Here is a 25,614-nt window from a genome sequence, read left to right on the forward strand (position 1 = left end):
GAATAGATCAGTACACAGCGCCTCGTGAATCCCTGTCGACGCCTCGCTCTGCCTCCACCTGCCTCGCCTCAGGCCCGCCGCGGCCTTAGATTTGCGGTGCTAAAGGAGGCGCTCATATTCTTCCCCCGGGATCCCCGTGAAGGCCAGTCGCGCCCCGCCCCTGCCATAAATATGCCACGCTTGCTAGAAACAACAACAAAAAAAAATCTCTCAAGGACATACGAGATGAGGCACATGACTGCAGAGTGCCGCGCGCCACTCCTCGAGGAGCTGCAGAGCCACCAGCAGAAACAGGAAGTGAAGAAAAGGAAGCTTCTGAGAGAAGAAAGGATTCCGCGCAAACGCGACAGCAGGCGCCCCTGTCTGGTCCCGAGGCAGAGAGGTTTGAGTGCAGCTGGGAAAAAAAGAAAACGCACAAAGGGTCACGGAATTTTGTAAATCAGCAGATGCCGAAGAATACGCCAGTCTCTAAGAAAAGATGGTTTTTGCACAGCAGGAAACAAGCCAACTACTAGAACCAATGAAAAGAAACATCACACACGTCACTGTGACCGATTTATTTTCTGTTATAATTATAATTGTATGACCGAATAATTAAATTACATTAATAAGATAAAAGGGTGCTTTCAAATAAGGATTCTTTCTGTGTGCTCTTTCTGGCGGCTGGCGTTGTTCTCTTGCTTAAGCATGGACGATCATAACACTTTTTATATAAGACACTTACTCGAGTGTTCAGATCAGGGTCTCGCCAAACATTTTTTGAATTACAAGGATCAACAGAAACATTGCTGGCGTCCGAATGAAGGAAACTGCAAGAAGAGTTATGAACGCAAACCCCAGCAAAATCCAGCTCTGAATGTAACCTTTGGTTCACCGTGATTCTTCAGAGTCCACGGTCGTGAGATCGTGTGGGTTTAGGCATCAGTCGGGAGAGCGCTACAGGGCTCCGCGAGGCCTGCGGAGATCGCGTGTGAGGAGTCAGGGATTAAACAAGCATGTTCCCTCCCTCCCGCCCGCCCCGGGGGGGGGGGGACGACGACCACGTGTTGTCACAGCTGTGAGGCCCGTCGTGTTTTCTTCCACAGATCTGCAGATAATATAGAAGCCAAGAAGACGAGAGAAGAGCCAGGGACGTGTCAGGCACGAGGCCGCGCCTGCCGCGAGGACGTCCCGGGAGACGGAGAGAGGAAGAGCGACGCGCACTGGAAGAGATCGAGAGATCGAGCGCGAGATGGAGGGGCGTAGATTTATATGGGCGTTGGCCACGTCTGGGAGAAGGCAGAGGACTGCAGGAAAGTGGCCTTCTGTACTTGGATGCCGCGGGTAAACATAAACATTACACCAAAGATCAGCGGCTAACTTTACACCTGCATGTCACGTGCCTCCAGCAGCTGGGTGTGAGACTGCAGCCATCGTAACTCTCCGCTGTGGTACGTGCATGAGTGTATTTTCACCCCCTAACATTCATGCCCTCTGTGTGAGTCCAGTGCAAGGGGCACACCATTTACATTTACGGGATTTGGCAGACGCTCTTATCCAGAAAAAACTTACAAAAGTGCTTTGTCATTTCATCACAGAATACATCCTAGTACAGTAGAGTAGGTTAGAGTCCAACATACCAACAAACTAGAATACTGTAGAAATACAGGGATCACTGCTGCTGTGCAAAACACATATAAACTATCTCAGACAACAATCAGTGCAATAAACAATACCCTACAATAAGTACTAGGGTTTCAGTTAGTCAACATAGGAGCAGGGTTGAAATATTCCACAAATAGATGGGCCTTCAGTCTGCGTTTAAAGTCCGCAAGGGACTCTGCTGTGCAGACAGCAAGTGGAAGTTCATGCCACCATCTAGGAGCCAGGACAGAGAACGGTCTACAGAAGCACATATCACATAGATCACACTCTACTAATAAACTAGGGCCAGCCATTTTACATGCATTGGTATGTTTTATTACATGGTTTATTCCCACTGGGAACTTTTTTAAACCTAAGGAGAGAAACTATAGAGCAGATACATGACCGTCAACGTCCTGCATGCCTCGGCTGTTCCAGCCTTGTGCTGATACAATCCTTATCTGTGCTGCCCAGGAAAAGTCCAAACAACTGGCCCCAGGAAACAACGTGTGTGAGCTCGGCTTTCCGGATTTCCTCCTTCCCAGTAGCCCCACCCCACCCCACCCCACCCAGCACAGCTGAGAGGTACCAGCTGATGAGGGAAGCCACAGTCTTTATCCAACGCTTTGGTCTGGTCTGGCACCCGCGAGCTCAGCCTCAGAGTCTGCCACGTCATTAATCCGGCTTCGCTGTCAGACATGCTACAAAGCACATGGGGCTTTTCATTGGGTTGGCACATGATTAACATTTTACTGTGATCAGCAAAAGCGTTTCATCAATTAGAGTGATTCCCCATGACTCTAACCGAGGCGACTGAATCGGTCCCGTGGTAATTACCGCAGGCCTACTAGCGAGGCGTAAGGCGCTCCTCCGTAAATCTTTCAGATAATGCCGGCTACTTCAGGAGACAATAGCAGGCAGCGAATTATCACTCGAGCCAATATGCAATCAAGGAGCATCAAAAATAACCTTCATGATTCCCGATGCAGTCATTTCAGCTGCAATACACACTCCTTTTGCGCATGGAATATATGTGCTTTAAAAAGATCTCCAAATCAAATCCCTGCGTTACACATCATATCTTCTAGTACAAGAGCGCAGTCACTATGCACCATAAAGCAATTAAAGCTTTATTTGAAATCAATGCTGGGACCAATTTCATTTGTAGAGATCGGTCATAAATTCTTATGTCAAGAAAGTCAATCTACTGGTAAAGCAGTCTGATTCTAGCATTAAAGACGACCTTGTTTGGTGATGCTCTTACATCCAAAACCATGGGAACATGGTGTGTGTGTGTGTGTGTGTGTGTGTGTGTGTTTCTAATGATGGTTCTGGACTTGCAGGTCCTCTACTGTCCAATAGGGGGTGCTACTGCACCCTGCAGCCCTTCTTCACATGGTCTTGCTTCCATCTCGAGACATGCAAAAAGTCTCTATACAGATAATAATATCGTTTTGAATCCTTATAAAAAATGTCACGCAGCTGCAAAGGATTATAGGGTTAATCCATCTACACTCCTTCTCTCTCCAACACCTACGGCAAACACACACACACACACACACACACACACACATACACACACAAACCAGGCTTTTCTTCTGCTCTCCACAAAATCCCAGAATCTGCTGTCAGCCCATCTGCAATCCTCCTCTACGCCGTCTAACCCACAAGATGGTGTCAAGTGGCGTCTTCCTCTCAAAATGTAAACAAAATGTAAACTATTATTGTAAAATACCCAGTTTTCTTCAGCCTCGGGTTTTTAGTAAGATTAATAAGAATAACAAAAATTCATAAAATTGGAGTCACTGGAATTCCTGGGACCACACAATTCATTTTATTCTTGTTTGAACCACTTTTTCTAGGTTGGATTTGTTTCAGTGTAGTCACATTAAATCAGTGAATTAATAGCTAAGACCTCTTAAATGTCTATTACCATATATAAGGTAAGATCAAAGGAGATATTCTTTTTAAGCATTATTTCATTTAAGGGTACTTTATCTGCCCATTTGATGTGAAGAATAAGTCTTGAAACAAGTAATAATACAGCAGAACATTATTTAACAATAAATCATGGTTTTATAATTGCTCTTAAGAGGGAAAAAAGCATGAAGTCTGATCTTTGTCAGTTTATTTAATACTAATGCAATATATGGAAACTATGAAAGATTTTCCCTTTTGAGGTAGCATTTCTTTTGTGTGCATACACATATCACAGTACTAGCTTTGGTATTACTTAGTATCTCCTTAGTTCAAAATAACAATTTAGAAGATGGATGTCTTTATGGTTATACAGTATTTATCCAGTACATGTCCTTAATACAGAGGGTAGGCGGAGATAGGGCAGGCTCAACAGGAAAGGGAGGGCCGTGAGTGTGATCTCTAGAGAGTCCATCTGACTTTTGGCCCTCATAGCCTGCACGGTCAGGGAAGCTTTTGGTGTATACACATCTGTCCATATCATGCATTCATATAAGGGGACACATGTACACTCAGGCACACACACACATACACTCACATGCACACATACTCACACACGCACACACACTCACACACTCACACACTCACTCACACACACACACACACACACACACACACACACACACACACACACACACACACACAGTGTCAAAGCATCTCTCAATGCACTTTTAAGAGTCCTAAACTGGCTTCTTTCCCTCTTTGCAATGGATGACTTCAGTGAACAAGGGTGTGTCAGTAGTGAGCGCTGACTGCACACACACACACACACACACACACACACACACACACACAAACACACACACACACACACACACACACAAACACACACACTGGCACCAGAACAATGTGCAGGCTCCCAGGCTCCCTCAGACACCTGCTGACCGTCCTTGGGGCTTTCAAATTTCACCGTGCGTAAAATATGACGCAGCTAGCTCTGAACGACACCCACGAGCACGCTTTTGCCTTTTCACACATACCTATGCAATTTAGGAATTATACGATTACAAAAAATATATATATATACAATTTTTAAATATACAAATAATACTTTTTTTGTCTAAAATAATGACAAAATGTGTAAAAAAAAAAAAAAAAAGTGAATAAAACCAAAGGGATGTAAATGAATATCGTGGTTTTGATGACTTTCAGGGATTACAGTGGGTGTAACAGTCACTAACATGGTTCCACTAAATGTGTTAACTGTGCGTCAGAGGTCTAGTTCCCTGACACTCCTTTGTTCCCTTAAAGGCAAACAATCTCGTTTCAGATTCCGTTTCCACACCAGAACGCCCGCTGTCCTTAAACTAACTGACACGGGGGCCAAGTATGCGTGCATCTGGAAATGCATCTGGAATCTGGAAAACCTCGCCTCTTCCAAAGATCTTTCAGCTTTCCGCCGTGACGCAATGCACGCTGGCTTCCCGTCCGCTGCAGCATCCTCGAGTCAGACGTCACCTCGGCTCAGCTCGGAGCGTTTCGGCTCATTCCGTTCTTATAATGATCCATCGGTTATCTTTCCCAGATATTGCCATCCGTTCTCTGTCGCAGCAGTGCGTTTCATATAATTGTAAGTTACGCTTAAGGTTCATGGTCTCTCCCAAACATGCACTTTGCGTGGATTTCAATGTAATGCCTTACGCCAGGGAGAATAACACGTTTTTGGAAACATCGCCACATACAAAAACCGAGCGGATTACTGTCCTACCACGTGAGGAGGACGGCTGTGTGAAAACGCTGGTAAATATCGCCCCCTGTAGTAGGAAGACGTTAAGACACTTTTGGTAGTGATGAGAGATCCGTTTATGCGTCATGCCTTAAACGCTGGAAAAGCGGAAATGGGGGAAAAAAAGTGTCTAAACTAATTGAGGTCATTCATGACATTCAGGACATATGGACAACCTTGCAGATGTCATATATCACTATCAGCAGGACAAGGTTGTTGTTGTTTTGTTTAGTTTTTTGTTACATCTGCTTCATTTTATCTTCGTCATCAAAGCGTGCATGCAGAATAAAATGAGGCGTGTCGAAGCTTTAATGCCGAAAAATAGTGACGGCGGCCGTCAACATACCGTACCGTCCGCATGTCAAAATGGCCCTGCGACACGTGACTCCGCCGGGTGTTTGTAAACATGCGTCAAAAGCACGTGATGGCGATGACGCGACACGGCGGCGGCGAATCAGAAGACGGGGGTGTGTGAGGGGGCGTGGCTTCAAATGTGGCGCTGTGGAATTTTTTTTTTTTCCCTCCCCCCCGCCCGTGAGCTCCAGGGGGAGAAAAAGGTGCTCTGGACGTTTCAAAACTGATAAATGGACATCGTCAGACCGGCAGCAGTCCGCAGTGTGGCGTCGTTATGAAAATAAAAGAACGACAGGAGGAAAAAAGGACGCAGCCGTTCAGGTGAGTGGGATGGCTGCGTTAGAAAGTAGGCTCACTGACAGGGTATTACGTTATAACTTCGGTGTTTAAGGAAACCCCGTCCACTTTAATGGCGCAGCTTTGTCTATTTAAATGATAGCGTTCCGTATAAGTGTTTCCTAGGCTTCATAAATACATCCAGACATCAGTCAATCAGCCGCCTGCAGTTGGCTCAATTTGCCGCATAAAAGCCCAGATGCTCTGTATTTGACTTCTTCAACGTGTGTTGCGAGCGGATGATGTGCGCAATTACGACTTTTTGCGCCAGTGAATGATGTTCTTTGTTAAAATTGCGGATGGGTTCAAGGCAAAGGTGGGGGACTGCGGAGAGAGCGCTGGCTGCTGCGACATAGGTGTGTACGCACTGAGCAGCGTGGCGCACATGGCGTGGCGCTGATGGCATGTTACGCAGTTCGTATAAACCACCCGCACCCTGCCCTTCGCCGCCCGAGGCTATGTCTTCAGCCAAAACACATCATTATACTAACGGGGTTACGTTTGGGAAGAAACAGACGGTCACAGTTAGCGAGGCGTAAGATGTGCCCTAGTTACTTGATCTTTAATCACTTAACCATTAAAGCTTGGCTGAAACACGAGCCCATTGGCCGCAAAGCTGACCTATATTACTTGTATGGATTTTCAAGGTTTATGGTAATTGCAATTCGTAACTGTGTGTTAGATGTTTACGTAACCACAGGTATGTTTTTGTTGTTGTTTTTCCGCTAAAATATGATATTCAGTTTTCCAGAGTAATATTATTAGAAATAAACTGGTTTAGCTAAATGACTGCTAAATCCTGCGGCCGCCGTAATTTTAGTGAAATGCGCAACTTTTTTTATTTAAACTGTAAACAAAGCGCTTGTTTATGTTTGGGCGTCGCTGGGGGGCGCTGTTACGCGCCATCCTAACCCCTGACACAGATTCACTTACGTCAGCTTGCATGTGATGAGTCTGAGAGGTGTGCAGTACACCCTGCCTCTCGGGTTTAATGGCGCTGGGTCTGGGGCTGTTGTTGCAAAGCATCTAAACGTAGGAAAGTTCGACATCTGCGTGAACAATAACTAACCACACCGCCCAGTATAATTAAGGCTGCAGCAAGCACCATCCGCGACTGGAGGTTCGTGTTTCAAAGTGCTGGGACATCCATTAATTGTGTTTAGGAAAATATCCATAGAGAAGAACTTTGTTTCCCAGTGCGTATCCAGTACGTTAAACAACACTTGAGCTAAGTGTTGATGTAGGTAAATACTGTACTGATCAAGACTTTAAAAAAACAACCAAACTAATCATGTTACCAGAGAGAAAAATAACTTTGTGTTATTCCTATTTTTAAAAGACTTTATTCTTGTTTTCCAGTCACTCTAGAGAGGATCTCACATCCACACGTGGTAAGTAGGAGTAGAAAAATGACAAAGAGCCAAAGTAGCAGTCCTAAAACACGACCTGTAACGTGTAACCTGAACGAGACTGTTTTTGTCATTTATTCATGACATAGTAGCCTACGGATCTGTTAAGGTTTGTTATGTGAGCTCTTCAAATGGGTGTGGCGGTCATGTCATATCAGCGTTGTCCAAGAAGGATGAAGAAGGATGAAGGCCCGGTTCAGATCTGCGGAACTGCCAGGCCTGTGTAGTCCTCTTCACTTTACCCACAACCCCCTTCACCGTGCCTTCGCCTGAGCGTTTAAAGGTCTGCTTCAGCCCCTTCCTCCAGGTCGTCGAGCCGTGCCGGCGCAACGCCGGCCGCCCTCGGCCAAGGCCCTGCTTCCTCCGAGCGGCCCTAATGCTCCATGGCTTTCCCGAGCGGCTCTTCCCAGTGGCTTTTCCGTGGCGGCTTTGCCGAGTGGCCCGTGCGTCTGCGAGCCGAAGCCGTGGGAAGCGGAGCTCGCTGGGGAGATGACGCGGTTAAAATTATCCGGCCTGTCACTTTGCTGCTGAACGACAGGGTCTATAAATAGAAGACAGGAAGGACCTGTGTTAGTCTGCATCATTAGCCACAGTGCGCCGCGCCAAAGACGCTACGGAGGGAAATGGTTTTGCTGGCAGTGAAAGGGGGCCGGGTGAAGAGAGGCTTGAATATTTCATTAGCAAGAGCTCAATAAAGGAAATAATGATACAGATGTGCAGATGTCCCCCAGTTTCATTGTTTTATTGTTGTGTATTATTTCAAAAGGAGGCTAAACTTCCTGCTTCTTAATAGCTCCGCAGTGCCTTGGAGCTCTTCGAACAATAGAGGCATCCTTCCACATGGGACCATGTCTGGAAGAGGAGCAGATAGGCTCCGGTCCATGTGGACACGGCCGCGAGGCGGTCCGGAGAGGCGTCCGCGCGGGCTTGTTTGGCTTGAACGCTGGCAGGCGATTGGTCGGCTCTGGCCCTCCCGCGTGGTGCAGTCAACAGTCCGTGTCTTGCGTCATGCTTTTGAACTCGCTACAGAGCTTTTTATGCTCACGGCAGTGCTCACAGGACAGACAACGTTGGATTCCAGGCGCATCTTTGACTAGTCCTCCTCCTTAAATCAAGCTTAGGAATCCCCCCCCCCCCCCCCCCCAAGTTCTAGAGCATTTTATAAATGCGTGTGAACAACTAATTCAATTCTAGCCATCATGCAGCCAATCTGGAATTGGGCTTCTCCTTGGTAATATAATATCTGGAAAATATCCTGGTCCACATTACATCCGTGTGCGGTGCGGCACTTGGACTCAACCTTGGCAGTCATTCCCATGGTGTACCACCACATTAAGCTTGTTTGATCTTGCACCATGGCATGCAGAGTTTTTTTTTTTTTTTTTTTTTTTTTTTTTTTTTTTACTTAAACACTTCTTTTGTGCTTGTTTAGACCTTACTGGAATTTCAGCCATGTTGCAAAAGGAAATGCTCCGATATTCTATCTCCTAGCATGCAAGAACACACGGCCACAGCTTGCTCTTAACGAGCCGCCCGGGTGAAGTGTGAGAGGTTCAAGCAGCTTCCTGCCTCGACGTATTTGCATTTCTTAAGAATATACGACTAAGGAAATAGTTTGAATACAGTTCTGTTGCTCTTAAACTTGGAACCTTTCACAGACTTTCTTTTAATAGTCATCATGGAAAGATGTTGCCGGCCTATGCAAAACTGCGTCTCTGCCTTGCTCACGCTCATTTGGGCCTGGACTAGCAAAAGCTATCGCAGCCCAGACACCACTGTACCACCGAAAAATCGACAGCTACCACACTCTCACTAAAAGGAAGCTCAGACTGATTTTTGGTAAGTGGGTGCCCAGTTATTGAGAACAGGCTTTTCCAAGCCCACTGGCATATGGTTTCCTAGAACAGCACACTGCGGTGGTTAATTAAACGCTACTATTTCAGTCGGCCCGGTAGCCTGCGAGCCACAGCGTGGTGCTTCGGCAAGTGTCAGATAAAGTGTGACACTCTGTCTGCAACTTTGCCACCTTGCTACAAGTTGTTTTTGCGCTAATGGGTACTTGGGGTGTAGCGTTGCTGCCCTGTAGCTGAACAAGGGCATTAAGAGGCCTCTCTGCTGGGGTGTCATCTGCCCATTGGCTGCCCGCACGCTGCCAACTGACTTGCGCCGGCTAGCCTGAGCCTCTTATCTAAGCAAATGAATACATGAGGGGAGAGGTGCATGCTGGGAAATGTAGTCCTGCCAAAAGTGCTTCTGCCCCTATTGGGGAGGTTTGATTTCCTGAGGCTTATTCTAAATCCTCTAATGCGTCACTGTGTAAGTAATACAAATACTTGAGTTATTGCACTTTTGTCTAGTATGTTTTTATTTTCATTTAATCTTTTGGTGAGTTGTGCACTGGGCACTGGATTCTGTTTTAATACTTGCAGGTTAGGCCTGGGGGATTTCAGAATAAAAAACGTATTTCTGAGTTAGCAGTTAAATAAACAAATAATGTCTCGGTTTCCTGCTTAACTTTTTATTCATTAGTTCATTAGTTCTAGAAAAAAAGAGCATTCTAATAATCTAAAGCTTTACTATCAAATAACAACGGAGAATAAGTATAATAAGTTTGTCGTCACTGATGCGTTTGTAATTCACTCTGCTAATGGCACCATCTGAATAATGTGACTTTAATTTAATTAGTAGCAAAGGAAAACAATTGCGTCCTAAAACGCTAATCTGTACTACTTTAGATAAGAACTGCAGAAGCATTACCTTTAGGTTTCCTCATCGCTGACCAGGCACCAGAGCTTATTAAAACGGGAGATTGTTTCTGTGTGGCATGTTGTTAGCCTGCTTATTATTACTGTGGTTACAGATGTGCTGCCTCAGAACAGGAAAGGAAGTTCACGAGCTGTTTATGCAATTGCCTCCCGATCCTGGTACCGTAACTTGCATGCCGCTGTCTCCCAGCGTCTCATCCGTCACGCTGGCGGTCACGGGGGAACACTCCGCTTAGAAACCCCCCCCCTCCACCCGGCCCACGTTGTTGTCTCGGTGATGCGTCAAGTGACATCGTTGATGCTTAGCAGATTGCGTCCATCCTTGGCCCAGGAATGTGACCCAGAGGAGAGAAGCAAACATAGCAGGCTGCCTGTTACATAACGGCTGCGCCGCTCAGCTGTGCGCCTTTAAAAAGGGAGGAGGGTGTACACAGTCATCTCAGTTCACTGAGGCGTGAGTGTTTCTCGCGGAAGAAACCGATGAGACGCTGGAGAACTGCTAGAGACGGGTTGGGGAGGAGGGGCGGATAGATGGGCAAAGACCCAATTAGAGGAGGGCAGAGGGCAGAGGGACGTGTAAAAGGAAGAGGGGCACCATGGGAGATGGCGGTGTCCCTTTAATTGTAACTATGCGCGCTCTCTCTCTCTCTCTCTTTTCTCCCCCCACTTTTCCTCTCTCTCACTTTATCTCTCTCTTTCTTGTCTGTCTGTCTCTGTCCCTCAGTGGCAGCCAGCGCACTGCTGGGTCGAGTTTTTCAAGTGGTGACGCTCATGTAGCCATAACAGAGCAGGGAGGGAGGGAGGGGGGAAAAAACCCTGTAGAATTAAGTGCTGCGTCACACTGCGCGCTCGGCAGCGAGAAGCGAAGTGAGAGAGAGAGAGAGAGAGAAAGAAAGAAAGGGATGGAGAAAGTGGGATTGTGGGAACACAAGGGCACGCGCGTGCGCCCGCCTGCACGGTGGCTATCTGATTGTTTGCTCGCAACTGTACGTGCTCGCGCGATCCATCTGTGAGCCTGCGCAGCAGAGATGAACGGCGGGATGAAAGCAACTCGGCTGTAAACAGAGTGAACGGGAGGGGGCAGTGATCGTAGAGAGAGAGAGAGAGAGAGAGAGAGAGAGGGAGAGAGGGGGAACAAGACGGGGAGGGAGAGATTTTGGATTAGTTGCTACGTCACTTTTTCACGTCGGGAGGAAAACGGCAGCTAAGAGGAGAGCAGCCCGAGCCGTGCACCTTCCTCCTTCCCGAGAGAGCGGCCGTGAGTGAGCCTCAGCCCTCCGTCTACTCGTCCGCCTCCTCATCCTCCTCTTTTACCTCTCCATCCTCGTTTCTCCGCCACCCTTTCTTCTCTCGCCGCCTCCGACAGACCCGGCTTCGTACCCAAGGCGCCGCCACTCCGGGATGCAACACGGATGCTGGGAATGTGGCACGCTCGGGAGCTGGGCGCGGGCGCTCGGGGAGGGGGGGTGATTCGAAGGTCCGAGGCAGGGCGTGGGAGACGGCACGACGAGGTGTGTGTGTTCAGGGTGAGCGGGCAGGTGCCGGCCACCAGGTGAAGGGTTAAGAGCAGGACTTCTGTTCTGGAAGGTTCCAGTATTCGAGGAGTGAGGTGATGGGCACCATTCACTTGAGGGAGAGAGAGAGAGAGAGAGAGAGAGAGAGAGAGAGAGAGAGAGAGGGGGAGAGGGAGAGATCACACAATACGCATCAGTTCCCATCTGACAGCACTGTTCGAACCAATGAGGACACAGAATGCCAGTACCTCAGCCACTGTGTAAGTTGTACTGTAGGTGCGTATGCTATAATATAGCTGTACGGTAATATATGTTTGAAGTAACGTGCGGGCTACACCTCAAGGTATAACCCAGTGACACTGATCAGACACGTCCAACATCTTTCTTGGGGTCTCCGAGGGATAGGTACCTCTCTCCTTACATTTGGCCTTTGCGGAACCCATCCGGAGCAGCATAAGATCCAGAACCGTGGCGTGCAATGTCTCCGCGGCACATCAGGGCCGACCGTGGGAGCGGCGGGTGGAGGAGGCACGCCGGCTCGCTCGTCTACAAAGGGGGCGTGAGCATGGGCTAAATCTGTGCTCTGCTTGCGGGGGGGTGGGGGGGGGGGGTGGACGAGGGCGGCGGCAGCCTGTAATCGGGGCAGCTCTCCGTGAGAGGTCGGGGCTAGAGCATCCCTCAGACCTCACGCTTTCCTCAGCTGCGCTCGCCCCTGCGTCGTTACTGGGAGCAGAGACTGTGACGCAGTCATATCTGCTGCACTCCGTATTCAGTGTATGGCTGCGTTTCACCATGTCATTCTCTCTGGGTCTTTCTCTTCCCCTCACCCCCCCCCCCCCAAAAAAAAAAAAAGAATAGGAGTGGGTGCTTTGAAAAAAGAGAACTATGTTGAAAAGGGTCTAAATGTCATGGCAGGCGATCGGGAAGAGAAAGAAAGAGAGGGAGAGAGAGAGAGAGAGAAATTGTTTACCTTGCTCTCTTGGTGACTGTGCACTGGCTGGCATCCAGTTCACATGCGCTAGACTTCCTAAAGCAACCGCATCAGGGAGCTGAGTGGCAGAGCTCTCCACCAATCAGATGGTGGCAAGTTCTGAGGGTGCTTGTGCAGCTGGAATTTCATTGGATAAGCTTGAACAAACAGGTGGAGGAATTATTCTGATTGGACAAAAGGTAAGGTTTATCATTTATGAGTCTTATAAGATGTTAGGTAGTGTGTAGAATGCAAGGCTTAATGCGTAATTTTAATACAGGTGATTTTTGATCTGATATAATGTTTTGGAGGCATGGCTTTCCTTTGTGTCTGTGGATTATAATAAGGTCAGCAATAATAATGTTCATAATGTGGTTGATAATATACTGTTTTCCAATTTGTAACCAAGCAGGGAGTTTCTGTGAGACTCTGCCGAACTGAGGATGGCAGATTTTTGGAAGAAGTGCTTGTGATCACGCAGGTCTTTTCTGGGTGGTTTTACTAGTGCCGAATGTTGTAGTTTATTTACAAGTTCTCAGTCTGACACAGTCCTGTTTGTATTGTGTGTTGTATTTATGCTGTGTGTGTGTGTGTGTGTGTGTGTGTGTGTGTGTGTGTGCGCGCGCGCGCGCGCGGTTAGGCACAGAGTGAGCGAGGGAACTGTGACGCAGTCGATCTGTGTCTGTTTGCCTGGTGTTTATCGGCTCTTGTCTTCCTCCGCTGGCTGACCGCTGCGTTTCCTGCTCAGTGCAACTGCGTTAGGGGCCAGGCTGTCACCCCCGCCCCGTTACAACCGGGGCCGTCGCCCCCACCCTGTTACAGCCAGCTCTGCAACGTTATTCTGCCGGCTCCCGGGACGTAGCGTGCTGTCGTTTTGCCGGCTGGTCCTTGGTGTTTCAGAGTGGACCTCCCAAATCCTTCAGATCAGTGACTGCCCCCTCCCCCTTCCTCTGGGTCTTTTACAGAGTTTCTAGAACCTTCCCCACAACCGCGAGCCTCTGACCTGTTCTCGCCCTCCCCGACGTAGACTTTCCAAACAAAAGCAAAAGAGAATATGATCGTGGCCATGGCCAGAGGCAGGTTTGCTTGTCTCTGTTTTTGTTTGCTTGTTTTTTCTCCTGCAGTAGGCTGTTCTGTCGGGAGACCGGCGTCGCGCGGGGGCTCCTGCTCAGATGCTGGGGGCCGTGCAGTACAACTGCTGGTGCAGTAGACGCCACACGCGGCCCGGACGCTGGCTCACTGTGGTGGCACCGTAGTGGGCGGGGCAAAGTAGTGGGGGGGAGGGGTTTATGGACGAGCGCAGCCGCGGGAGAGAGAGTTAACCTGTGGGCGGCTGGCACAGACCGCTGAGCTCTGACGCACAGGCAGCTGCTGTTTCTCCAGGGCTGGCTCAGGACACGCCGTCCGGGCCGCACCCGTGACATCCGCACTCGCGCTCATGTGCCGCGTTTTTCACCTTTTACTGCGGCGGAGATTAGAGATGGCAATGGAAAGGTAGTCCACGCAGGGTGAATGATAATAATAATAATAATAATAATAATAATAATAACTATAACAATAATGTCGTGTTTGTATGGTGTCTTTCACACACCCAGAGACGCTTCTTAACTATTTGACAAATGAGTTTCGTAGATTACAGGACGCCCTTTTTGTCAGCAACTATTGTTTTTTGATCCCAAGACTTTCGCTGGGAATGGATACAGTTTACAGTAATTTGTGATAATAATTGTTATCTTGTAACTACAGTATATTTACGTTCCTGCTGGCTTTACATTTAACCCTTTCCTGCAAAAGCTGTTTGGTTTTGCTGCCATGGACCCGATGTGTGTGGTGTTTTTTTTTTATTGTTGTTGTTGTTGTTTTTTTTTTTTCCTTTTGTAAAAACAGCACCAGCCCTTTAAGACGTTTATAAACATTACGCAATGCACTGAGGGCGGCCTGCAGCCAACAGCCCAGCAGCACAAAAGGGAGCGAGCGCTGAGCTCCTGAAGCCACCAGATACCTCCAAGCAGCAACGGTCGCCGAGCTCCTCTGTGCGGCAGGCAGGGGAAACTCCCGTCACACAGATAAGAGCCGTAGTGTCCCCGCATCTCTGTCCTTCCTTCCGTTGTAGCACTCGGCGCGGACGTGCAAACGTGCGCCACGAACGAATCGGAGAAGGGAGGGAGGGAGGGATTGATTTCTGGCAGCTTGCTCCCTTCCCTCAATCTCTTTTAATTAGTCAGGGCAAGAGAAAGGCTGTTCCAGAGCGGGAGAGAGAAAAACAAAAAAGGAAAGTCGGAGGAAATCAAGGCAAGAGGTGTGGCGAGGTAGAGGGTCTGTTTACCTGCTGGAGGGCTCGTCTCTACGGGCACTGCCGCGCCAGAGCACTGGGTGAGATCACGCTGGCGGTACCTGCCGCCACGCCCTTGCGGAGCTCTGGCGTCAGGAGGCTCTCTGCCAGAACTCTCCGTTTCCCTAGTTTACTCCATCTTGGGGAGCGCGTGGTCGGCGAGAGCGTGGCACCAGAATCCAAAACCCGCAGCCTCCGTTGGTGCCCAGCCCTCTGAGCCTCAGGTGAGCTGAAATAAGCTTTGGCATCGGATCTTTTTCCCACGGTCAGCGCTGGGACTTTCTTTTTGTGTTTTTTTCTAGATCTTTGTCATTTGTTTGTTTGTTTTCTCTCCGCTCTTCTTGTGTTACGTGAAATCTGAGTGGCCGGGAGGGGGGCGCGGCGTGGCGTGGGCGCGGCGTGGCGTGCTGAGCCACATGGGCTGAACCCCCGCGCAAACCCCGGAGACACCTCTTGCAGCTCAGCTCGATCCTCCTGCCCTGATGAGGGGGGCTTCTCTCCCCCCCGCCAGATTGACGCCAACGGCAGTGCAGTAGACGTTGCTGTGTGCAGGAGTTTTGAGGTAGTCGCTGAAATTGTGTTGCTAACAACTTTGTTAGGGCTTAAAAAATAACAAAAAACGATGACGTTACTGCTTAACACAAGAAGCACATGCGTTATAAATTGTACCGTGAGTTATTGCTGAGTTAATGATGTTGGTCAGTTTTCAGGACACTAATCATATAGTTCCATCCCGTGGGAGTCAGTCGTTGGGCCAGAGGTTCTCTGATTAATTCCACTGTTGGAGTCCGCGGTGATCCTCTTTTGAAAACCCTTTAACGTCTAAAGGTGGGTGATGTGGCTTTCGGAATATGACAGTGTTCACCATGCGCAGTATGCCTCAACAGCTTACTGTTTGTTGTTTACACACTTTTCATACTTGCCTTTTTTTAAATGTTGTTTGTTTGGTCAGTGATCTCTAGAGGCATTGGCGATTATAAGAAAAGCTTAGTGTAACGGAATTTATTATGATAACAATACATATAGCCCAGCCATTTCCACAATCGCGGTGCTCTGTCGAGGACAGAGGTATTTATTATACAGGTATTTATTCCGTCCATTCAGAGCAACACCTGATTTTTCTACTTCCCTGATAGCGTACTGAGTGAAGCGCAAGTTCACTGAGTCATGTGATGCTTTGCACCTCTGGCATGCAATTCCTGCACACACCATGGCCCCTCCTACAGGAACTGGATGACCCAAAAGGCCAGAAAAAGAAGCGTTGATCCGCACTGACCACTAGAAATCTATTCCAGACAAAGGCAGATTTTTGTAGACACAGAATCACAGATACAAAAATAAATAAATGCCCAAATAAATAAAAGATTTCCTGCTAAATCTTTATTTCCTAGAAATATTTCACAAAAACATCCATTTGACTCTGAAATATTTAATACTGCACTGCTTTGTGTAAACCCGTCCACGTGCCAGCAAGCAAAGTAGGGGCTTGGCAAGCCTCCGTACAGTATTCAGCATCTCAGGAATGACTCATTCTCCAAACTTACATTAAGACATTTTTCTTTATCCAATTAACTTTCAGCGTTTGCGAGAGAGCATTATCCAAAGCGCAAGGTGGGGCAGAGGAGCGCGGTTTAAGCGCCCCGTCTCAGCTCCTGCTGAGTGTCTGCTGGAGATCCTCTAGTGCTGCTCGCCTTACAACCTGCACAGTCCTCGGAGAAAGAGTGTAGGGTTCCTGTGCTAAATGGGTGGTGTGGGGTTTTGGGTGGTTGTTGTTGTTTTGGGTTTTTGTCTCCTCCCCCCATGTCTTGCACAGGCCGCTCGGAGAGGACACGGGTTTTGGGTTTCGGCTTCGGCTTAAGAGGAAGTTGTTGGATGCAGCAAAAGTAGCAGGAGTCGGGACCGAAGAGGCAAATGAGATAGCAGCAGCCTCAGCACCGGCAGCATGCAGACTTCCACAGTGGGGTGCACGTCTACGAATGTATGTGTAGCTGTATGTGCAGGCATGTATACAAGTATGTGTGTCTGCGCATGTATGTATGCATGCATGTGCGTGCTCGACTGTGCACACATGTATGTGCTTTTTGAATTTTACTAATTTTAGTCATATTTTGGTGCATAAGGTACTTCCTTAAAGGTTCACTTTGTTGGATTAAATTAGAAGAAAGCGGTTATGTAATATAATTTGGCTGTTTACTGAAGAGCAAGAGAAACATTAAGAAATATTAAAACCATTTTTAGATGCAACTGAGATGTGAAATTATTGCACAAGATATATTAATCACATAGCATCTAGATTGATGATGCTGACAGGTTTTGATGACACTGGCAGGTTTTGACGTGGGATCCCCTCACTCAAAGCTGGAAGTCTGAAGGCTGACATATGTAGCCTTTTTAGCCTGTTAACATTATTAAAATGCATAACAAAACTGGCAGGTGATATCAAATAGAATAACTTCAACGAACAGCTTTGATCAAGTTGTCCTGCTACTTGGTAAAAAAATGTAGTTACAATAAAACTGCCTGATTTGGGAAACAGTAGAATTACCAAAAGCTACATGGAAATTAAGTCAATTTTGTATCTTATGTGTTTCTCAACTACAAAAAACACTATAAATATGTTAAATGTCATTGGCTTTGATAGTCCTCCCTTATTGTCAGTAATACTAGGTTTTTTAGCAATCCCAGCCATCCCATAACTTTTGGACAGACTGTATGTACACACAGTCATAAAAATGACTAAAAGGATTATCACACAAACTGGGCGGGGCTTTTGAAAAACTGTCCTTAGAAACAAGAAGTAAATACCCGTTGTCAAAAATAATCGCGTCGTCAGAGAGCTAAAGTCACAAATGAGAGTTAAAGCTGTAATCACAAATCTGACTCTGTCGCTTTCCCTGCCGATACGGTGCAAATAATTTCCAACAAGGTTTTGTTGCATTGTGCGGCGCTGCTAAATGTGTACTACGTGGCTTCTTTGCCCTGTAACACTATCTTAAATCCATAGGTAATATTACCTTTCAGCAGACTGTGTAGTGGAAGCGCGTGGACATCTGGAGGATGATGGCGGCTCCTCTTGGAAGCTGGTTTCAGGTGGTGGCTTAGAGTAACTCTGTAAAGAATCTAGCACCATTTGAAATCAGTGTTCTAGGGGTGGGAGAGACGTCCATTCCCGCGGAAACCTGCCTCTCAATCGTTATCCTTTTCCCATTTGTACAGCTCAAATGTATTTGACAGTCGGCGAAGAACTTAAGCCTATGCCTGAACTTCAGGACCGTGTCCTGTCACCAAGGCTGACCGATTTCTTTTGGTGTTCAGAGTCTTTTGGGGTTTCTAGCACCATTTGAAATCGGTTACAATGAAGGACAGATGTCGACAGTGGGAGCAGAAGCCCGAGAGTCTGGCTGCGGCCTGGCGTCTCTTGTTGCGGAAGTGCTTGTGTCTGTGCAGTGGTAAGTCATGAAACCTTTAGACAAGCCAAAAGATACTAATAATTATATTTATTGCACCTTTGTGTATCACTGTCGTTAATTATTAGTATCACTATCGTTTTACTGCAAAATCAGTTTGTTTATAATGAGATATATGCATCAGTTACACTGCTAAACAAGCTGCGAGTTTTGCTCTTTAGGACTCTGGAAGTTCTTCCTCAGGACTGTCGCCTCTGGCTTGCTCACTGGGTGCTTGGACCCAGTGACAACGGCTGGTGTAAAAAGTGCTGTGGTTTCCCCACATTGTCTCTTGGTTGAAAGGTTTTGAATGAGCTTCTGAAGAGGTCGTCGTGATTGTGAGGGGTCTGTCGTTCGCATGGCAGTGTGTCAGCATTGTGAAAGTTAATAGTCTGAGTCACGCGTGGGCTCCAAAATGTTTGTCTGTTAAGTGTCGCACACTAAGACAGAGTTAGAGGCTATTGAATCGGATGCAGACGTCTCAACCCAAGCAGCCAGACATACGAGCCAGTGAATCGATATGCTTTTATGCTCTGGATTGTGTAGTCAGTGTTGGTATTAAAGAACACTCACATAATTGCTACAGCTATGGGCCACCTCCAAGTACTACTGGTCTCCATAGCATGGATCAGAAAACAGATCATTTGAAGCCCGTAGGTGACTAAACTTCTTACTAATGCACATGCATTCAACAACAGCTAAAATAGGGACCTGGAACTGGACAGTATTAGCTACAATTGGGATACACAAATACTTTTACATGTAAACAATTGTGTCAAATATGTTGGACTGTATTGTGTATAGGTTGTAAATGTTATGTATTGTCCATATGCCTGTTTCAGGACAGTTTACATACATGAAGTACAGGCTCTAGGTGTTGCGAACGTAGAATTCAGGTGCTGGTAATGACTGCAGATGTGACAATCCCTGCGCCCATAGCTGGAGGGATGGATGATGGATAGATATCAACCCATCGTTTTTTGCACAAAACACGAACAAATGCTGAGGAATATTATGTTTGGGCACACAGATCTAGCTTGGAGAACCAACTTGGAAGACTTGCGCATTATCAGCTGAGACGTGCATCACTCAGGACTGGAGACGAAGCCGTCCGCTTTGTTGATCGAGGTGAAGGAATAGAACAGGAAAAATGTCTGACACGTGCCAGCTTACAACACCCTCCTGATATTCACAGATTACACTTGAGGTAAGACATCCAGATATTCACAAGTTCCAACACGCAGAGAAGATGGAGGTTACCGTGGGAACAGAACAGTCCGGCCGCCTGTCGCACCTAATATACAAACACATGAAATAAAGACCCAAAATATCAGAATGACAAAGGGCTGTCTGCACATATAGCAACTGAATGTGCGATGGTGGCGAACATCACCGTCAATGCAGTGTGGTGCAGGCCACTGTACATTTAAATCAACGGCCCGAGCCGGACCGACGTGATGCCGAGAGATCTTTACGCGGAGTGGTGCCTGATGGAGAGCTGATGAGATGACTGCACGCCGGAATGCATCCTGCCGTTGCTGCACCCATAACCGGCACTAAGGTCTGTAAGGAAAGGACAGTCTGATTTGCACTGGGATTATTGTGTTCTCATTTTTCAGTCATGCTGTAAACTGCAGAACTCCAGAGCACAGAATAAAACGAGCAGATGAGTGAGAGTGTGAGAGCTCTTTTCACGACAGACAACTTGCCCCCGAAACTGCCTGCTACAGTGGAATTTTAGCCTACATCAAACCAGAACTTTCTGCATGTATGATGAGTAAAGACACGTGAACAAACAAGAAAAAGAAACTGATCCTTAGTGCATAGCACCAGTAACAACTGCACTGCAAAAATCTTATTACAGATGAACATTACATATTTTTATGCAGCCAATAAAAAGAACAATAAACAAAAACTGATTTTTTTTTTCTTCTTCACAGTGCATGACTTTACACTTATAATTAATCCTAATCAAGTCTGGCACCAGTATGGCAAGTGTGATCAGGTAACTACTAATAGTTAGCGTCTGGCTTCTATCTTACAATATTTGATGCTACATGTGAATTACAATTACTGCTGTGAAAATAAAACCTTGAGACTTTGACCTGTCATGTCTGCAATATAATAAATTGTGTGGTACGGTATGTGTAGGATTGTTTTCTTTCTCTTCCTAATGCCAAACTTGTTTATATCCATTACTAAGACAGGATCTTAATTTGGAGTGACATATGCAGTAGAAGCGTGAGTGAGAGAGAGGGAGAAAATAGATTACAAATGCTTTTTTTTTACTAAAAAATAAAGTAAACGTGACATAGGATACTTGTGGTTGTCACACATGTAGCCTCACCTAAAAAAATTTTTTTTTAAAAAGTATGAGGCTAAATTAAGACGCTTTTAATGTCATGCATTATGACGTGTACTGCACACTCTTGGGGAACTCACCTGGTTACCATCGTTACCGTAAACAACGGAATGGCGTCAGGGGACGCAGGTAATCCTTGTGTGACGCAGTTAGCCTGTAGGTACCGATACAGATTTACGCCAGTCCGGGTCCAATTTACTCCGCGTAATGGCGCATGTGTCGGCAAGGAAGTCGAAGGCGAAGGCTGCAGTAGCGTTCGGCAGCTGCCAGGAGCGGAAGATGTTCCCACTGCAGCGTCCACCTAACCGGCTGGGCCGCGAGCAGCTCCCGCCGCTCGGCTCTCGTGCGCGAGGGCCCGGCTGCCATGACAACCACGTGGTAAGAGCCCGAACGCGCGCTTTTTAGAGTCACCGCGTGAGTTTTTCTGCATGTAACCGGTGCTACGTTATAACATCATGCTGCGGCGGTATTTGGCCTACATGTTCTCGGTTTGTCTTTGACCATCTTGCAAAAAAAACAAAAACAAGTAAATGTATGAAACTTCAAACAATTAGGCATTATGCGGGGAGGGGAACGTTACGTTTATAAAGGCATTAACTCCTTCATTCCAACAGGTGGACACAATGACTTCGAAGCTAGAGAGGAAGCCACTGAGTATGAAAGGCTACAGTTTAGCGGCCCGTACTACTCCTCGATTCTTCGCTCCTTTGCAGGTACTCTTATTTTTATCCCCTTTAAAAAAAAGCGTTCAGCTGCGTTTGTGGTATCATTAATTGACACCCCAATTTGGACAGTTCCTCTTATTATAATATTGTCTTATGGTTTGGGTCAGCAAATAATTGTAGCTTTTGTGTCTGAGTTGTAGATTTCATGTAGTTTGTAAATGTTAATGGGAGAAATAAATCAAACATGAAACTGCTGAAATGTTTAAATTAGACGAGACTTTGTGCAGATCAAAAAGTGCGTAGTTTTACCTTAATGTAACGTGGCTGCAGTATTTTGAGGTCACTGAAAAGCAAGTTAGCAGAATGTAAAATTGTTCTATTTCTTTAATGTTTCATGCAACCATGTTCTTTTTAGGTTAAAACAACAAGTCTGGGGGCTGGGGGGTTGTTTAGTGTTCTAGGTTTGTTTGTTTGTTTTTGTTTTTGTGTGTGTGTGTTTGTGTGTGTGTGTGTGTCACAAAATTGCTTTCTGCAGAATGTATAACGCTTTTATAAAGTAGTAGTGTCCAGCTGTTTCATTTAGTCATTTAGCCCTTTTTAAAAACAAGGTAAATATGGTAATATGGTTAAATATAGTTCAACTGCTGCAAAACTCTTAACTGATATAATTAATGTTAGAGCATCTGCCTGCTGGCACATGTAATAATTGACCTACCAGTGCTTACAAAATAAACGGTGACTTTGCCACACAAAGATCCTGCCTGACCTTTATGAATATTGTAATGTCAACCTTGTCTATGTGTCTAGGAAATTTCACGTGCTGGATTAAGCTTTAATGTTGACGTTATGGTCTACGGCACATAAGATAACAAACATATATAAATTAATTTGTGGGTATGTTAGTCGGCGTCTTAAACCTTAAATCTTGCTTGTTGACTAGACTGAGTGCACTTGCTCGTCTAATCTTGCAGCTGCCACTGTTCACTCTGTCGTATTATGGAGGAAACCGAGTAGTACAACTGCAACTTTTCCAAAAGGATTTTTTGTGCTGATTTTTTTTTTTTCAATATTTTTTATGTAGTCATTCATCAACATAACTTAATTCTTTCCCCAAATAAGTATTTATAGTTGACATGTTTATCTAAGAAAGACACAATGCCCTTTTTAGAGTAGCCCAGTCAGTATGCCTGGGCCACAACAACCCCCCTCTCCTTTCGCACATTAAGCTTCTTAATTATTGGCCTTATGTTTACAATTCATTAATTGTCGAATAAATAAAATGTCACATTCGTTAAGCCTCACCTGATCTCTCCAGCACATGTGATCTTCCAACTGGTTTCAGCAGATCCTGGTCCCCTGCACACTGATTCCGACTGGTTCCAGTTTGGTCTCCTCTCCCTGGATGTTTAAGCTCTAGTTTCATGTTGCCATTTTGTGAAGTCTCGTTGAGTATTTAGCTGCATTTCTAAGCGTTGTATCCCCTAGTATTTTGTTGCCGACTCTGGTTTTCAGTGTTTGGTTTACACGCTGTGTTTGGTTCCGTTTGGGTTTGGTTTGCCCAGTTGTGCCAACATATTCTCGAACCCCCTGCCTGTGTTTTTAGCCATCAGACCATTTGCCTGCTCATCAAAGCTGAGTAGTTATTTGCAACACCTGCGTTCCCACTTCTGAATTTGTCTGTGACGATCTGATGAGTTCCTGGCGGTGGAGAAGCTGTTCCCCTCCACCCACCGCTGTAGATGTTTGCACACTGTAACCGTAGTGTCAAGTTTTGTTTTATGCATGCATTTTTAACGTTTTTAAAGAGAATGTAGAAGAAGGAACTGGCTCTCAACACACTGTAGAAAGTGAGACCAGGTTTGCTAGAATGTATTGGTGTGGGTTGTTTGTGTGTGGTTTTGCTGTGAGCCTTTCCATGTTGGGAGTGAGCTATAAGAAGCGTAAGCCGGTGCTTTATTGAGATTTGAGGTAGTAGCGTCATCTTTTTGACAATGAATTATATTAATAGAAATAGCTGAAATTGGCTGGGTATCAAGTAGCTGCACTGGACAGAGGGGGACGTCAAAGGCTACATCTGATAACCTTACAATGAGGTCAAAGCCAGGAAGCATGATGGGAATCCTGTCATGTCTGGGCAGTGCGGGTAGATATTACTGTGGCTAAATCCCACGCAGTGCAATCTAGAGGTTGTAATATGGGTTCGGTGAAGAGATTTACTTTTTATTTTTTGACAAGGTATGTTTTTACTGCTTTTTGTAAATAATCTTGCAAAGCACAGTTACAAATACTGAGTGAATAAGAATTGGAGCACCAACGTGAAACTGTAACCCAGATGATGTGAAAAGAAAGTGAAACAAAAGCCAGAACAAAAATAGGTCAGCTAGTTTTGTATTTTTCATCTGAAATTCTGAAGTGATACTTTTGCTAAAACTATCACTGTGTTTTCCTGTTAAGGCCACATGGTTATTTATTTTTAAAAAAAAAGGGGGGGGGGGGGTTGTCTAATTTCTCCTATAAAGAAAATGCTGCTAATAACCCTTGAATTAAATTGTCCTCAGTATCAAATTGTGTGGTGTGCGCTGCTTGTCCAGTGTTGAATGTAAAAAATAGCTCATGTGCAAATAAAAAATGAATAGTAAAAATTTGGGGCTCCAAGATGTCTAGATGGATAATTTGACACAATGCCTTTTTAACCAAGTCACTGACACAGTCTGACTTAAATGTGTAATTGGTGTCAGTTCAGGCTCGGTCAGTATGACTAACCGTATCCTTCCCTCCTACTGAAAAAGAAGCAAAATTATTCTGTGTGCTACCAGACTACAATGTCTCTCTTTGCAGGCAGTCTGTACAAGCTCAACAAATGTGTGAGTGTGGGTGTGGGTGTGGGTGTGGGGTATGTTTTAACAATATAGCCTGGTCTCTCCTAGACGAACACACCTTCTCCACAGCAATACCAGCAGGACTGGAGTGTCCCAAGAGTGCCATCTCCTGGCAAAACCCCCTTCAATTCCTCCTCTCGGAGGTTTACTTCAAAATCTGCCACAGTCAGCTCCAACCCTGGGTAAGTTCCTGTTACCAGCTGCACTTAACAAAAGTGCACTTAACATTTAGTATTCTTTTCATAACATTGGTTATGTTCTTGAAAACACGAATGTCGTTTTTTTTTTGGGGGGGGGCTGAAATTTGGAAAGCGGAGACCTTGATTGTACCCTAACTTCTTAAATTACAAACGGGCAGACATCAAAAGCAGCGCACATTCAGGATGATAGCGCACTTGTCTTTGCTTGGGTTTGGTATTGTTTGGTCATTTTCAAAACACTGTCTCTCTCAGCCCAGGGACGTACGCTCACGATGTGGCCCACAGTCGGAAGGTCTCCTGGCCTATGAAGTTCGGCTCTCCAGACTGGTCGAGAGTGCCCATGCTGGAAAGGAGGGCCCTTCACACAGAGGTACGAGGACTGCTAACGTGATTGCACTGCTACATACTTTAACTGTGAGCTGTGCTCAGTTGAATTATACGTGACGTGGGCTATCCTGAATAGGTGAGACTGACATTTGTGTATTTGCATGCAGCTCCTCTGTGAAAAGCAGTTCCGCACGCAGAGAAACAGGGTGGCGTATCTGCGCATGTTCTTCCCTTCGCAGGATAAACGCAACGTGTGACCTGATCTAGGACTTGAGCACACACCTGAATGCATTTGTGTGTTTGTGTTTTTCCATAAAATTCTTTGCTCTTCTGTATGTGCGAGGTCTGTCCTTGTTTGAATTGTCTGTAACTATGCAACAAGGTTAAAGAATACTGGGCGTTCTTCCAGCTAATCCGCGTCTACTGCATCTGGAGCAAAGGGTAATTCACTGATGACAACTCTGACACATTGCCGTGTATTAGGAAAAGAACGAAAACCTGCCAACAGGAAATGTGCACAATGGACGTCCTGGGGCAGTAGTCAATAAATGTTTTTGTAAAGAGAGCTATTATGAAGAGCTTTAATCAAAGGCATGTGTCAGGTAAACTTTAAGTGGCAGCTCCATGGTTATGGTACTTGACTTGTAATCAGAAGGTTGCCATTTCAAACTCCACCACTGCCAAGTTGCCACTGTTGGGCCCCTGAGCAAGGCCCTTATCCCTCAATTG

At 46.1% G+C, this 25,614-nt stretch overlaps 1 protein-coding gene and 2 long non-coding RNA genes across 11 annotated transcripts; 2 read left to right on the forward strand and 1 right to left on the reverse strand.

Moving 5' to 3' along the window:
- Positions 1-5,864: 5,864 nt before the first annotated feature.
- Positions 5,865-18,401, forward strand: LOC113576405 (uncharacterized). 9 transcript variants are annotated; one of them, XR_014119017.1, is made up of 5 exons: positions 5,865-6,001; positions 7,376-7,407; positions 7,515-15,568; positions 15,710-16,984; positions 18,011-18,401. It is a non-coding gene; the product is annotated as an uncharacterized LOC113576405 (long non-coding RNA). The 9 variants fall into 9 exon arrangements; XR_014119018.1 differs by having other exon boundaries at positions 7,518-15,568; XR_014119019.1 differs by having other exon boundaries at positions 14,562-15,568.
- Positions 18,402-19,606: 1,205 nt separating this feature from the next.
- Positions 19,607-21,033, reverse strand: LOC118240554 (uncharacterized). The gene is made up of 3 exons (XR_014119025.1): positions 20,895-21,033; positions 19,846-20,015; positions 19,607-19,746 (listed from the first exon to the last, which is right to left on the reverse strand). It is a non-coding gene; the product is annotated as an uncharacterized LOC118240554 (long non-coding RNA).
- Positions 20,895-25,216, forward strand: si:ch211-66i15.4 (ciliary microtubule-associated protein 3). The gene is made up of 5 exons (XM_027008461.3): positions 20,895-21,192; positions 21,429-21,527; positions 24,407-24,540; positions 24,811-24,928; positions 25,053-25,216. Exons 1-5 carry the CDS (start codon positions 21,022-21,024, stop codon positions 25,140-25,142), a joined length of 612 nt encoding a protein of 203 aa, XP_026864262.2. The 5' UTR covers positions 20,895-21,021; the 3' UTR covers positions 25,143-25,216.
- Positions 25,217-25,614: the final 398 nt, after the last annotated feature.

Source organism: Electrophorus electricus, chromosome 21 (genome assembly GCF_041902795.1).
Source record: "Electrophorus electricus isolate QZ-2024a chromosome 21, ASM4190279v1, whole genome shotgun sequence".
Lineage (NCBI taxonomy): Eukaryota > Metazoa > Chordata > Actinopteri > Gymnotiformes > Gymnotidae > Electrophorus > Electrophorus electricus.

Bases quoted from the DNA above. Each gene is read 5' to 3' on its own strand.
- si:ch211-66i15.4 (XM_027008461.3), top strand. From the start codon at position 21,022: ATGGCGCATGTGTCGGCAAGGAAGTCGAAGGCGAAGGCTGCAGTAGCG. The intron at 21,528-24,406 runs GTACTCTTATTT...GGTCTCTCCTAG, and splicing joins GATTCTTCGCTCCTTTGCAG to ACGAACACACCTTCTCCACA. The intron at 24,541-24,810 runs GTAAGTTCCTGT...TGTCTCTCTCAG, and splicing joins ACAGTCAGCTCCAACCCTGG to CCCAGGGACGTACGCTCACG.